The sequence below is a fragment of the Mesoplodon mirus genome, assembly GCF_964341445.2.
Source record: "Mesoplodon mirus genome assembly, chromosome: 2".
Classification (NCBI taxonomy): domain Eukaryota; kingdom Metazoa; phylum Chordata; class Mammalia; order Artiodactyla; family Ziphiidae; genus Mesoplodon; species Mesoplodon mirus.
In genome coordinates, this window is record NC_138977.1 from 191,207,323 (window position 1) to 191,221,151 (window position 13,829).

Here is a 13,829-nt window from a genome sequence, read left to right on the forward strand (position 1 = left end):
ATAAGTTTAATGGCACTAGTTTAGTTACCTTTATTTTTCACATTTTCCCCTTGGATTAACTTGGGATAAGTAAGTGGGTTCACTTATAAGTCTTTCCTCTGGGTCTCAGATTGTAAGGGGAAGTAAAAATAGGAAGAGATGGTTAAATGGTGCCCAGTATTAACTTCATAGTGGTCTACAACCCAATACATTAACCTACTATCCCCTCCACACTCCACCCCAAAGTGTCTGTTTTGACTCTATTTCTACTTAATGACCCCACCATTTCCCAATCAGAACCTTTTTTTGTGTGTGTGTGGTACACGGGCCTCTCACTGTTGTGGCCTCTCCTGTTGCGGAGCACAGGCTCCGGACGCGCAGGCTCAGAGGCCATGGCTCACGGGCCCAGCCGCTCCGCGGCATGTGGGATCTTCCCAGACTGGGGCACGAACCCGTGTCCCCTGCATTGGCAGGCGGACTCTCAACCACTGCGCCACCAGGGAAGCCCCCAGAACCATTTTTGATTCCTCAGAAAAACAGTATAGTGCTATGGTAATGAGCACGTGCTCTGGCAGGAAGATGTCAACGTTTGAATCCCACCTCGGACAGTTCCTAGCTGCGTACACTTGGACAAGTTACTTGGTCCTCTGCAACTCAGTTTCCCAGTCTGTCAAAAGACATAATAATAGTACCTCCCTTATACAGTTGTTTGGAGGATTAAATGAATTAATACATATGAAGCACTTAGACCAATACCTGACTCGTCACAGGAACTATGTCAAGTGTTAGCTTTTATGCCAATTCATCCCCAAATCTCATTAGCATTTAATTTGACTTTTTACCACCATATAGTCTCACTGCTGTCCCATTGGTTTAAAACTTTTATGCCAGCATTACATAGTATAGGGGAAATGGACAGGCAAAGCTTAAATCCCTCCTGCCATGCTAGTTTCCCTTTCTAGTTCTTTCAGCCTTTTAACACCTTGTAAAATTCCCCCATATTAAATCCCCTGTTTGAAATGCCTAGTGTGATTACTGTTTTCCCAACTGGACTCTTATCAATAGAGCCTTGATGTTAATTTAAGGAATCTGCCAATTTGTGTCTTCACCACTAGCTCTAGTCTATTACAATTCACCTCAAACATCACTGTCTGATTAATCATCCTAAAGTACAACTGTGTTTGCATCACTCCTCCACGCAAAGGTTTTCTAAGAATCCCCATCACCCACAGAATTAAAAACAACCTGGCATCCCAGGACCCTACAAATTATGACCAACACAACTTCCAGGTACATCTCCAATTACATGCCTACATGTGTCCTAATAGAACTAATCTCTGTCTCTTCAAATACATCTACATTTCTCCCTTGTGCCTCTCTGTGTCCATGTTGTCCCCTCGATTTGACAGCTTTTCCTCCCATGTCAACCATTTAAAATTCTCCCCATTTAAGTGTCACTTCCACTTTGAATTTTCCTCTAGTTTCCATTTCCTGAATCCCTGTGTTGTACTTTTTTTTTTTTTTTGAGGTACGTGGGCCTCTCACTGTTGTGGCCTCTCCCGTTACAGAGCACAGGCTCTGGACGCGCAGGCTCAGCAGCCATGGCTCACAGGCCCAGCCGCTCCGCGGCATGTGGGATCTTCCCGGACCGGGGCACGACCCCGTGTCCCCTGCATCGGCAGGCGGACTCTCAACCACTGCGCCACCACGGAAGCCCCCTGTGTTGTACTTTTAAAGTACTGTATGTCCACAGATTCTTCAATACCCCTGGCTTCAAGAGGTGAAGTATAACTTTCCCACCTGTGAGTGTGAACTAGACTTGGTGACTTGCTTCTAAGGATAGAACAGGGTGAAAGTGATGGTGTGCATCTTCTGAGCCTGGGTTATGAAAGGCACTGTGGTTTCTTCCCTGCTCTTTTTTTTTTTAATTAAATTGTAGTTGATGTATCATATTACATAAGTTACAGGCATACAATATGGTGATTCACAATTTTTAAAGGTTATGCTCCATGTATATTTATTATAAAAGATTGGCTATATTCCGTGTTGTACAATATATCCTTGTAGCTTATTTTATACATAATAATTTATACCTCTTAATCCCCTAACCCTACATTACCCCTCCCCTCTTCCCTCTCCACACTGGTTACCACTAATTTGTTCTCTATATCTGTGAGTCTTTTTCTTTTTTGTTATATTCACTAGTTTGTTCTATTTTTTAGATTCCACACACAAGTGATATCATACAGTATTTGTCTTTCTGACTTATCTCACTTAGCATAATACCTTCCAAGTCCAACCATGTTGTTACAAATGGCAAAATTTCATTCTTTTTTATGGCTGAGTAGTATTCCATTGTATATATGTATATACACCACAGCTTCTTTATCCATTCATCTATTGATGGACACCTAGGTTGCTTCCACATCTTGGCAGCTGTAAATAATACTGCTATGAACATGGGGGTGCATATATCTTTTCATATTAGTGTTTCCATTTTTTTCAGATATATACCCAGGAGTGGAATTGCTGGGTCATATGGTAGTTCTATTTTAATTTTTTGAGACACCTCCATACTATTTTCCGCACTGGCTACACAAATTTACATTCCAACCAATATGTATGTGGGTTCCCTTTTCTCCACATCCTCACCAGTGTTTTTTATTTGTGTTCTTTTTGATGATAGCCACTTTGACAGGTGTGAGGTAATATCACAGTGTAGTTTTGATTTGCATTTCCCTGATGATCAGTGATGTTGACCATCTTTTCATGTGCCTGCTGGCCATCTGCAGGTCCCCTTTGGCAAAATGTCTATTCAGGTCCTCGGACCATTTTTTAATCAGGTTGTTTGTGGTTTTTTGATGTTGAGTTGTATGAACTGTTTATATATTTTGGATATCCACATCTTATCAGTCATATCATTTGCAAATATTTCCACTGACAAAACAAAAAGACAACCTACTGAGTGGGCAAAAATCCCTGCTCTTTCCTTTAAGTTACACACTATAAGGGAAGCCAGCTGCTCTGTCATGAGGATATGGACAGTGGGGGAACTGTCAGTAGCCACATGAGTGAATCATCTTGGAAGTGGATCTTTTAGCCCTAGTCAAACCTTCAGATGACTGCAGCCTTTGCCAGCATCTTGACTGCAAGCTACCCTAAGTCATAACCACCTAGCCAAGCCAGTTCTGAATTCCTCACCAACAGAATTGTGAGATAAAACAACAAATATTAATTAAGTCCCTATTTGGGGGGGCTATTTATTACTCATGAATAGGTAACTAATATAACACTGTCCTTTATTCCAGTAAATTATAGTTATTTGCATATTTCTGGTCCAGTCCTTCCTCCAATCCCCTAACTAGGTACTGAGCTCATAGGAACATGGGTTGTGACTCACTTAGCTGTGTGCCCCTGAAGTGCCTAACAAAGTGTCTTGCAAAAAGCAGGTGATCAATGCTCTCCAAGATAATAGAATGACCTCACTTTTAAGAATGTAGGCTCTGGTATCAGGCGTATATGTGTTCAGAACCCAGCTCTACCTGCTTCTAACTGTGTGAACTTGGGAAAGTTACTTAACCTTCTCTAAGACTCAGTCTCCTTACCTGCATAATGGGGACAACAACAGGCCGACCTCACAGTTTTGTTGTCAGTGTAGGTGTGGGGAAAGTACTTAATCCTCTGCTCCTTATGTTTCCATAGTTGGGAGAGACTTACATTCTACTCCTCATGAGGGGGTGACATTAGAGAAATGCTTTTAGGCCCTCTCATCATCCCTCTCCCTGGCCCCTTCACACCGCAGGAGGAGCAAGTGTTTATTTGGTGAGGTTGATAGAACATGACACTGAATAATGGACATTTAATGGTCATTATTCTAGATGTTCCAGACTCTCCTCTTTCTCACATTTGTAAGTATGTGAGCAGATACTAAGAATACACTTTCTTTCTGTGACCTGATCCCTGCAGAAAATATAACAAGATCAGGGTCTAGAAATTGGCTGAGAGAGAGAGACCTGGAAGTCCATGTGTCTATAACTATTTCTCTCTCCCTCCCCACCCCCTCTCTGCATCTTACAAGCTGCCTGTCCAGGACCTCCTATGCACCTTTCTGCTAAGCTCAACTTTCCCCACAGGTGGGTTACATGGTCAAAATTGGCAGAAAAAATCATAGAAAAGCCTGCCATATTCTACAATACAGTTTAGAGTTTAAGAGTGCTAATGTTGTATTCTTTTAAAATTTTATTATGGGAAACTTCAAACATGTACAAAAATCATCAGAATAGTATAACGAAACCCCCATGTGCCTTTCACCCAACTTCAGCAATTTATGGCCAACCTCATTTCAGAGTTGCTTTTTAATTCTCTTTAATTCCTTGCATCTATTCTTAATTGTCTAAAAACTTGAGGGGAGGGTTAGTGATTAATTGGCACTCTCAGACTTCTAACAAGGAGGATTACAAGAGCGTGTATGTGAAAGTCACTGGGACATAATAAGCTTGCAAAAAAATTAGCATTGATAATGACAGTGAGCCATCAGCAGAATGGAAAGCAAGTTTTGACCAAGATGAATTGGAATGGAATGAGGTTCATTCTCCTCATTCGATCATCTACTGGATTGTCAAGAGCTTATAACCTTGAGGGTAGTAGAAACTCACTGGATGTGAAACCAGGAGAGCTTAGTTACTGTCACGTTCACCTGCAGACTTTGCCTTTAAATTGCATCATCTCTTTCTCACCTCAATCACTTACCTCCAGCCTGAGTCGTTGGGATACCATGCCTATCTCAATGCTGACGAACACTACTGGATTGGACCCATCTGCTTCTGCCATGATGAACGCACGACTGTACAACCTCGTGAGGATGCCTTGTGCATTCTGGCCAGCTTTGCTGTAGCCCATCTAAAGAGGAAGAGAGAATCAGTGCCACTCCTTCTCACCCCGCTGTTAGCAGAAACCAGGCACAACCATACAAGAATAGACTACTTAGGAAAGGCAAAGAAATACAATCCACATGACACTGTGGCTCCGAGTGAGACAGGATATGTGTTTTCAAGAGTAAAGCCAACATCACAAAACAGGCTTTACTCTTCTGTACAGAAAAAGGCAAAGTAGTTGTTGGGTTGGCAGTAACTATTCACTGGCCTGTGGGCAAGGAGGGAGCTGGTGTGACTCAGGAATTCTATCACGATGCTGGAGACCTTTCATGACTTTTCTGTTCTTTGAAACAGGACCGTTTCTCCAGCCTATCTAAGGTACTACAGAAGAAATCATTCCCCAGCCATCATTCCACATACCTAGGAATACCCTGAAGACTGGAGGCCCCTTCACTTTGGTTGTTTGGCATGTGATTTTTTTTTTCCTGAAGAAAATGGTTTCCTTATGACTAGGTAATCCTTATTGAGGGTGCCTCACCCTGGCTTTTATCATGTTATCCCTCCCTCAGTCAAGTCAAATCAAATACACCTATCTTAAAGCCCCTCTCCCACCATGTCATAAAGCCCACCCATAAAAGCTGCACACAGGTCTTCAGCATGGCCCCTCTACTGCTTGCTTTACCTCTCATGTGAGTGGTCATTTAAGGTTTACATTCCAGAGTCACTTTTCAGAACAGACAACAGGGAATAATTCCTAGAATCTAAAGATTATTTGGTAGGAGAGAGAAAAATCCCATCAGGCAACCTCCTGCTCTGGTTACCTAGGGAAGGGTGGCTAGAAATGTGTGTCTACCATCACAGCCCGGAAGTTGCATACCAGCAGCCCATAGCCACACCTGATACAGAGAAGTGTTTTACTTGGCTAACACACTGTTGGCCCACATTCAATTTCCAGTTTTAACTAGAGTTGCTTCCATTTTCCAGTGGAGAGATTTAAATCCTCAGATCTTCAATCCATAAATATTCTGGCTTCTCTTGAAAAAACTGTAAGGTAGGGCAGCCCTAGATCCACACTCTTACATGGCAACAATCAGCTAAAGCCATGCAACTTTCTACTTGTACCACAGTCACCACCACTTTCTACTGCCCCCCAAAACTGAGGAGTTACCAGACATTTATCATCTTACACTGGCCTTCTTCGGTCATTTATGGTACCTGCCCATCCCCTGTAGTATTGGAGTTCGTCCACCTTGCCACTTCCATTCAAAAAAAATGGCCAATTGAGTTTACAAGGGAGTTGTCATTAAATAAAAGGTCCCCTCTTCCTTATAGTACAATATCCATGATGTTAGACAGCAGTGAAGTCAATAAAAAGTGAGAAGGAGATTATGACGTAATATTTAGGAATAAATACAGGGTGCAAAATAATAAAGTTACTTGTTTCACAGTCTCCTTAAGGATCCCATGATTTACCTACCAAAATGATATCTGCTACTTGGCCCGTGCAGTCAGCTCTCCCAACACCAATATGGTAGCTACTGAAGTTCTGAAATAGAGTAGGTTCTGGGGTGCTGGGTGTTGGAGATGCCTGGATGGCTGTGGGGCCCTGGGTGGCTGGAGGGATCTGGGTGGTTGGAAAACCTGAATCAAAAAACAATAAGATATTTAAGAAACAACACTTCAGCCCATGCACTTGTCAGCATCAATTAGAACACACACATTCGGGTTCCTAAGGATGAATCTTTGTATATTCTCTTACATCTAAGATACAGGGTGAGAAACATCTCAGGAACATGTTTTATATCGTAATCCCAAGGAGGATCTTTTTCATGGAGTGGAGATGTTTCAGCCTAACAGTCAAGCTCTCTGTCAAATGTCCTTCAACTTTTCCTCACAAGCCGTTCCTGTCTAACCTGTCACTCTTCATTCATTCACCCTGCACTTCTATTCCAGCCAAACAAATCAGGTGCCAGGTTCCTGGCACACAGCCCACTAAATCCAGCCTCTGGGGATTTGTGTCTCCCACTCTCTCCATCCAGAGACCTTACTCCTTTCTGGTCCCTCAATCAGTCTCCTCTACCCCTTCAGAGTAGGTTTAGTTCCATCACAGCCAGATCCAGCTTAACCCTTCACCTTCAGGATGCCACCCCTGCTGTCTCTACCCTACTCTTATCCTCCTCAACCTTCTAAATCTTCTATTCTTAATGCAACCTAGATCACTGTACACTAGTTAACATAGTCCCGCTGTATTTTAATTATTCTCATATCACCTATATGTATGCATATTAATACATATATTCTATATCAACATCACACACACACACAAATATCAAAGGATGCAGAATGGGATAGAGACTAAAAGAGCAAGTGTCAGAAACAGCCCGGGTTTGAAAACTAACTCTATCATTTACTAGCTGAACAAATAACTTAACCTACTTTACCTCAACTTTTCTCATCTATGAAGAAAAGTAACATAACTTTCTCATAACAAGAAGATAATAATACCCTACTTCCGAGGGTTGATTGACAATAAATATGTTAATACATATTCAAAATTTTAAACGATGGCTGGCATATAGCTTTGGTTTTTTGTTTTTTCATTTTTTTGTTTTTTTACATATTTAGACATCTTACGTGTACAATTTATTTGTTTCCACCGCAGACAACAGCCAGGGGTGGCCAAGGCAACACATGTCAGTGTCACAGTGCATTAGTGGTCAGAAAGTACTTAGGCAAGAGATTAACAGAAGACTTCTTCTGGGTTCCAGAATTTTGGAGCTCAAGAAAGTTTAGAGATCACATAATCCATTCTTCTCCATTTTACGTATAAGAAAACTGAAACCCAGAGAAATGACTTAACCAAGCTTTCATGGAGAGCATATGATGAATCAGGTGCCTAACCCAGATCCTCCAACTCAGAATCTGCTGCTCTTTCATCCACATTCTAAGTGTAGTTAGAATTCATGTTTTCCCATCCCCAAGCCCACGTTTTCTACAAGACATCAAGTATTGCAAGGAAGGAATCAGGCACCTTTGTTATTGCCTCATTTGTTCCAATGTAGGAATGTAGTGCCAACTGACACCAAATCTAGTCACATAGCCAAAGGATTCTTTCTGATCTCAGAGACTCAGATCTGTAAAGCAGTACTAAGGCTAGCACCTACCTTTATAGGAGTTTGTGGGGATTAAATGAGAAATTTACATAGAATGTTTACCATAGTGCTTGACACAAAGTAACCATTCAATAAATAGCAACTTCTACTATGAAAATAGTGACTGTAATTATTAATTACTTCCCTGAGGCTTAGGCTCTGGATTCTCTAATTTTAAAAGAGAAAACTAAGTCCTATGCATTCTTTCATTTCTAGCAGTCTAAAACTCATTCTGCTCGCTCCCAGAAAAAAGGATCTCTGTTTCTCTGGGTCTGTGGGCAGTGAATTCAAAACATGGGGACAGGGGCTTCCCTGGTGGTCCAGTGGTAAAGAATCCGCCTTACAACGCAGGGGACATGGGATCGATCTCTGGTCAGGGTCTTAAGATCCCATATGCCGCGGGGCAACTAAGCCCACGCACCACAACTACTGAGCTCACATGCCTCAGCTACAGCCTGCGTGCCGCAAACTACAGAGCCCAAGCACTTTGGAATCCATGTGCTACAACTAGAGAGAGAAAACCCGTACTCCACAACTAGAGAGAAGCCTGTGCACCACAATGAAGAGCCCACACGCTGCAACGAAAGATCCCGCATGCCTCAATGAAGATTCCATGTGCCACAATGAAGACCCAACACAGCCAAAAATAAATAAAATAAATAATAAATAAATCTTAAAAAAAACAAAACAAAAAAACATAGTAACAGGTAGAGAATACATAGGAAAGAGAAGAGGCCACAAAAGAGAAAACCAAGGTGAACAATGTTGCCTCTCCTTCTCCATTGGGCCTGCGGCCCACCCTCCCTTTACTTTGGTGAAAGCATTCAGTCCCCACCTGTCTTCCCTACTGTTTATCAGGTATATAACCTATCATCAAAGGAGAGGCTCCAATGGACGCGATATTGTCTGTAAATTTAGCCTAGGTGGTTTTCAAAAACTAAGTTAATTTCCAACGTTTAAAAAAAATCAGGAAAAAAAAAACCCCAGATGTCTAAACAGCCTCCCCCAATTTCCAGCTTCCCTTGAAAACTCAGAAGGGCTGAGTCGATGGGATATCATGACAAAAAACAACTGGCACTCAGGAGAGCCTGTGGACCCACCCTGGGCCAGAGAGACACCTGTCCCCACCCTGGGCCACGCCCCCCCACCCCATTTATGGAACTTGATTGGCCCTCATGGGATTTGAGTTCAAGCTCCCCTTCTCTAAAGCTTTCACAGACTAATTGACATTCAGTGGGTCTTTCCTTCTCCTTTTGCCCCCCACCCCCTAGAGAAGATGATGCCAGAAAAGAGGCAAAGAGAAAAAAAGAGGCTCAGGGTAAAAGCTCACATTATTGGACCTTGAAGAATCCTGAGCTGTACTTAGATCAGTGGAAAAGTGAGACAAGTGCATGTCAGAATGCAGCACTGGCTATTTGGGGCCAAAGGTAAACTTGATAAAAATTGCTATCAATGCATAAAGGGCAACTAAGGTAAAGGTTAGATAACCATCCCAGGCTGCTTAAGTACACATTGAACTGCCCTGTTATCAGCATTATCAGCAGACACTGTTTCTTGCCTTGGTGTCACCTAAAATGAAGAAATTTCCTACAGGCTGGGAATAGCATACAAGAGAACCCATGATACTTGCCTGTGTGATTTTCAGTGGTCCCACTGGTGATGAACGACAGGCTGAGAAGAGCCACCGTGATCCCTGTCTTCATCACAAAGAGGAAAATCAGGAATATCTCTAATGTGGAAAAGGTACGTCTGGCCATTTCTCCTGAGGGAAATCAGAGACAGAAGAACAACTACGGAAGAGACAGAAAAAAGACAGAATAACCAATTAAAATATACATGCTTCAAGCTGTCTGAGGCTAAGATGTCTCAGCTCTTTCATATGGATAGACTATACCAAGAATGCCAAGTACAGGGTACACTTGCCACTAGGTCCATATCCCAAGCCTGTGGAAGAAAAGACCAGTCAATTACAGCACTCCTTGATGAATTCACATGTGGTTTCCAAATGCTTCTCAGCACAGTGTTCATCCTGGAAGCCACCACCCATCATTTGGCATTGGCAGCTAAGCTAAAACTTATTCGTATTCCTTGGATACATCATACTGCTTTCATTTATGGCAGTGATGCTCTCTGTACATGGGTCTACATTGGAGCATTTCTGTCAACAGGGATAACTGATGTACCCACATGGCTTGTACTTGTGAGAAAGCTGGCTGGGGTTAGGGCTTTCCTTTGTGGCCATGGACTAAGTATCTTGTCCACAAGGAGGTGAAATGGACCTTTGGCCTTTAAACTCCCTGTTCTAACTTTCAATTACTACCTGAATAGAAAATGGCATGGAAAAGGAGATTGGCATCTCTGATCTCAAGCCAGGCATTTGTAAAATTTCGCTCTTCAGTGATCAGGAGGATCCCACACATTTTGCAAACCCCGTGTTGAAGTATGAGGATAAAGATAATGGCCCTTGTGTGCTATAAAAGCAGAAAATGTCCTTACAGATTCCTTAAGATATTTTAGGAGTAGAATTCATCATAACTCAGAGGGACTACAGAGGCTAAAAACTCACATAATGTAGCAGGAGAAAGTATAATATGATGGTTAAAAGTTGCGTTCTGGGGCTTCCCTGGTGACGCAGTGGTTGAGAGTCCACCTGCCGATGCAGGGGACACGGGTTTGTGCCCCGGTCCAGGAAGATCCCACATGCTGCGGAGCGGCTGGGCCCGTGAGCCATGGCCACTGAGCTTGCGCGTCTGGAGCCTGTGCTCCGCAATGGGAGACACCACAACAGTGAGAGGCCCGCGTACCGAAAAAAAAAAAATTGCATTCTGAAGTCTGGTGCCAGAGTTCAAATCTCATTTCTGCCACTTACTAGGTGACCCTGGAAAATCATCCCCAACACTGAGCCTCAGTTTCCCCATTTGTAAATAGGGTTGTGACAATGATGATAATTTTAGTACCTATCTCATAGAGGTTTTATAAAAATAAGACAAAATGACACAGTAATAATTTGTTTCATGGAATGTGATAAGCCTTCAGAATGTCAGCATTTATCATTAGGTTCTAAAATAGTAAAGACTCTGTGTTCTTCACCAGCATTAAGGGGAGTTTATATGAGTTTGTATTAAAGAATCACGAATCACAGGTGGGAACTTTAGAGTCCATTTTCTTAACCTTAAGGAAGCTTGAGCAGTGAGATGGGATTGTGGTCCCAAGACTTGCCCCACAAATGGCTAAGATGTGGCTAAGGTGCTGCTACCCCCAAGAGCTGTAAATTGGCAACAAACAGATGTGTTTAGTATGGCCCAATTTTTCATTTCAATTTGACTTAGTCAACAAGATAAAAGATAGAGCTTATAATTTATCTGTAAAAATAGAATCTACTTTTACAAATATGAAACTTCAGGTTTTCTTTCAAAATATTTCGTAAAATATGGCAACACGGAGACAGCATTCCCATGCACCAAGAGTTTTGTAAAACTTAGTAGCTGCTGTTCCCTTTGGATGGGGCAGCCCTTCTCCAACCGGCCACTGGCTCTACCCAGAGGGCCTTATCTAACCGGTCTTCATAGCCATTTTATTTTACAATCCACAGACTAAAGGTTAAAAATCAGTCTGGCAGCAAACACTTCAGAGGTAGGGCTGAACTGGGAGAGGACCAAGAGCCTGGAACATCTTCCCTATTTCCTAGTTTTTTGTTAGCAGGCATTCCTCAACCATTTATCACCAGCATGATCACCTTCACCACCATCGGTAGGGACAGCTTCAAACTGAGGGCAAAACAACTTTCACTATCAGCCCCAAGTAGAAAGCACATGTAAGATATGCCTCTGAAACTTTGATGAGTCAAAAAGGTTTACTAGTCATCAGCTATTGTTTCAGTAGCAAACTTCAAACCCTGTAGACATAGTTCTTGCCCAAAGCTTTGGTTTCTATGAGCCTTCCTGTCAGCTGAGATAGCTTTTGCACAAATAAGGCTATTAAAAATGGATGACTGACAGGTGGACCCTTCAACCCCAAAGCGTGTACATGCAGATCACGTATGTAAATGTGGCTATGTGGTAAGAGCCTATGTAACAGACATGGTATGAAATATATGTGTATGCATGTGTGTCTGGGTTTTGTTTGTTTGTTTGTTTTTTGCTGGTTTTGCTCTACTGAACTAACTGCCACCACTGGCCTTTTACACAAGTCAACAACTGCACTTGATTTAACATTAGTGTTTCCACCTCTTACTTGGATTACAACCATGTACATCATGTATTTCACCACTCTATTTAGTTGCCAGAATTACCACCAGCATATTACCATTCTTTTTGAAACCATTAGCACTATTTCTCGTAAATGATTAGAATCTGAATTTAAACATGAAAGCAAATGCCTTATATCTCCCTTCAGAAGGCAAATGTACCTTGGAGAGCTGAACCAATGACTACATTTTAAAGGACTGCACATTTTTAAATAGTTCCCACTTAATCTAGCATAATCCTGCAAGGTCAACAGTGAGGCTCTAATGACACAGTAACAAGCCACTTGCTAGATCTTTACCACCCTGAGGTCCCCCATTTTTCAAGACTGTGACAGTAAAAAGTAATATTTTGGCAAAATGGGCTTCCAAAGCTAAGAAAATGAGGTTTCATCAAGATCTCTGAGACAATGGGGTGATTCAAGATCCCTCCCTCCCTCTCCAAGATAATACGGGACTTCTTACCTGATTCAATCACTCAGAAGAACTTGTGTATCCTGGTAAAGTAAATGATGGTCCAGAATCTTGTTCCCCTTCCTCTGGAACATTGCTTGGCTGGGACTTCTTAGCACTTTCTGAAACCTACTGAGGAAAGATTTTCACAGTCATGTCCAGGAGAGTTAGAGTTCCCATGAGCACAGCTTTGTGGGTGTGGTACATGAAAGAGATTAAAGTGTATTGATAACAAATAACTGATTAGCGAACTCTTCCCTGGGACAGCCTGATAGTGAGGTACTGAGTTGCAGAAGGCCTGCCAGGCTGAAGGTCATTTCAGAGTTCAACACAACTCTTCCAGCACATCAAGGTCTGTGCAAAGCTCCAACCTGGATCACACAAAAAAGAGCACCTGCTTTATTTACCCCTGGCCACTCAACCAGTGCGCAAGAGGAAGTGATAATGTATGCTGGACGTTAATGTGGGCTATGGGCCCCACTAGGCAATATTTACAATAATTTCAGAACAGAAAAGTGAACTTTTAGATTCTCATGTATAAAAAGAATGCAAAGTTTTAGATGAACTAAGAATGTGAATAATGAGTATACAAAAGGGAAGAGTGTATGCAACATTAAAAATTATATTGAAGGAAATAATATTTAATAATTTTTTCATGTCATTAAATTAAGTTTGCAAAACATTATGATCCCATTTTTGTAAAGTATACATTATTTATATGTGTGTGATCATAAAGACTGTAAGAAAATACAGCAAAAACTGTTAAGAAGCAATTATCTGGTGATAAGATCATGGGTGGGTTTTGTTTTCATCTTTCTGATTCTTGACATTTTCTATGATAGCCATGTAGCATTTTGGTAATGAGGAAAATAAAATGTTTTAGCTCATCTCAGAGAATGTACACTGTATAACAGCATGAAGTTAAGCAATGGCCCACAAAAGACAAAGAGAGAAATAAATAGACCAAAGTCCTCCTTTTTTCCTAGTAAATCCAAGCTATCCAGGAAGCAATTTGAAGAAGACCACATCGGCTGCTGAATTCCACACAGAGTTTTAAGAGAGACCAGCCCCAAAGTTCCAATGGAAATATTAAAGTGCTTTCAGATAGGGCATTTAGTAACGTGTCTT

General features: G+C 41.8%; 1 protein-coding gene across 2 annotated transcripts in view; it reads right to left on the reverse strand.

Annotated features, from left to right (window-relative positions):
- Window positions 1-12,809, reverse strand: part of ASAH2 (N-acylsphingosine amidohydrolase 2) — an 88,220-nt gene extending 75,411 nt beyond the window's left edge. The window contains exons 1-4 of one of the 2 annotated variants that reach the window (XM_082604803.1): window positions 12,714-12,809; window positions 9,615-9,795; window positions 6,331-6,494; window positions 4,729-4,878 (exon numbers count right to left, since the gene is read on the reverse strand). In XM_082604803.1, coding sequence (XP_082460929.1) covers window positions 4,729-4,878; window positions 6,331-6,494; window positions 9,615-9,762 — 462 coding nt within the window. In that variant the 5' untranslated portion in view covers window positions 9,763-9,795; window positions 12,714-12,809. Of the gene's footprint in view, window positions 1-4,728; window positions 4,879-6,330; window positions 6,495-9,614; window positions 9,796-12,713 lie in introns of those variants that run through there. The other variant, XM_082604802.1, reaches the window with a different exon arrangement.
- Between the last annotated feature and the right edge of the window lie 1,020 nt (window positions 12,810-13,829).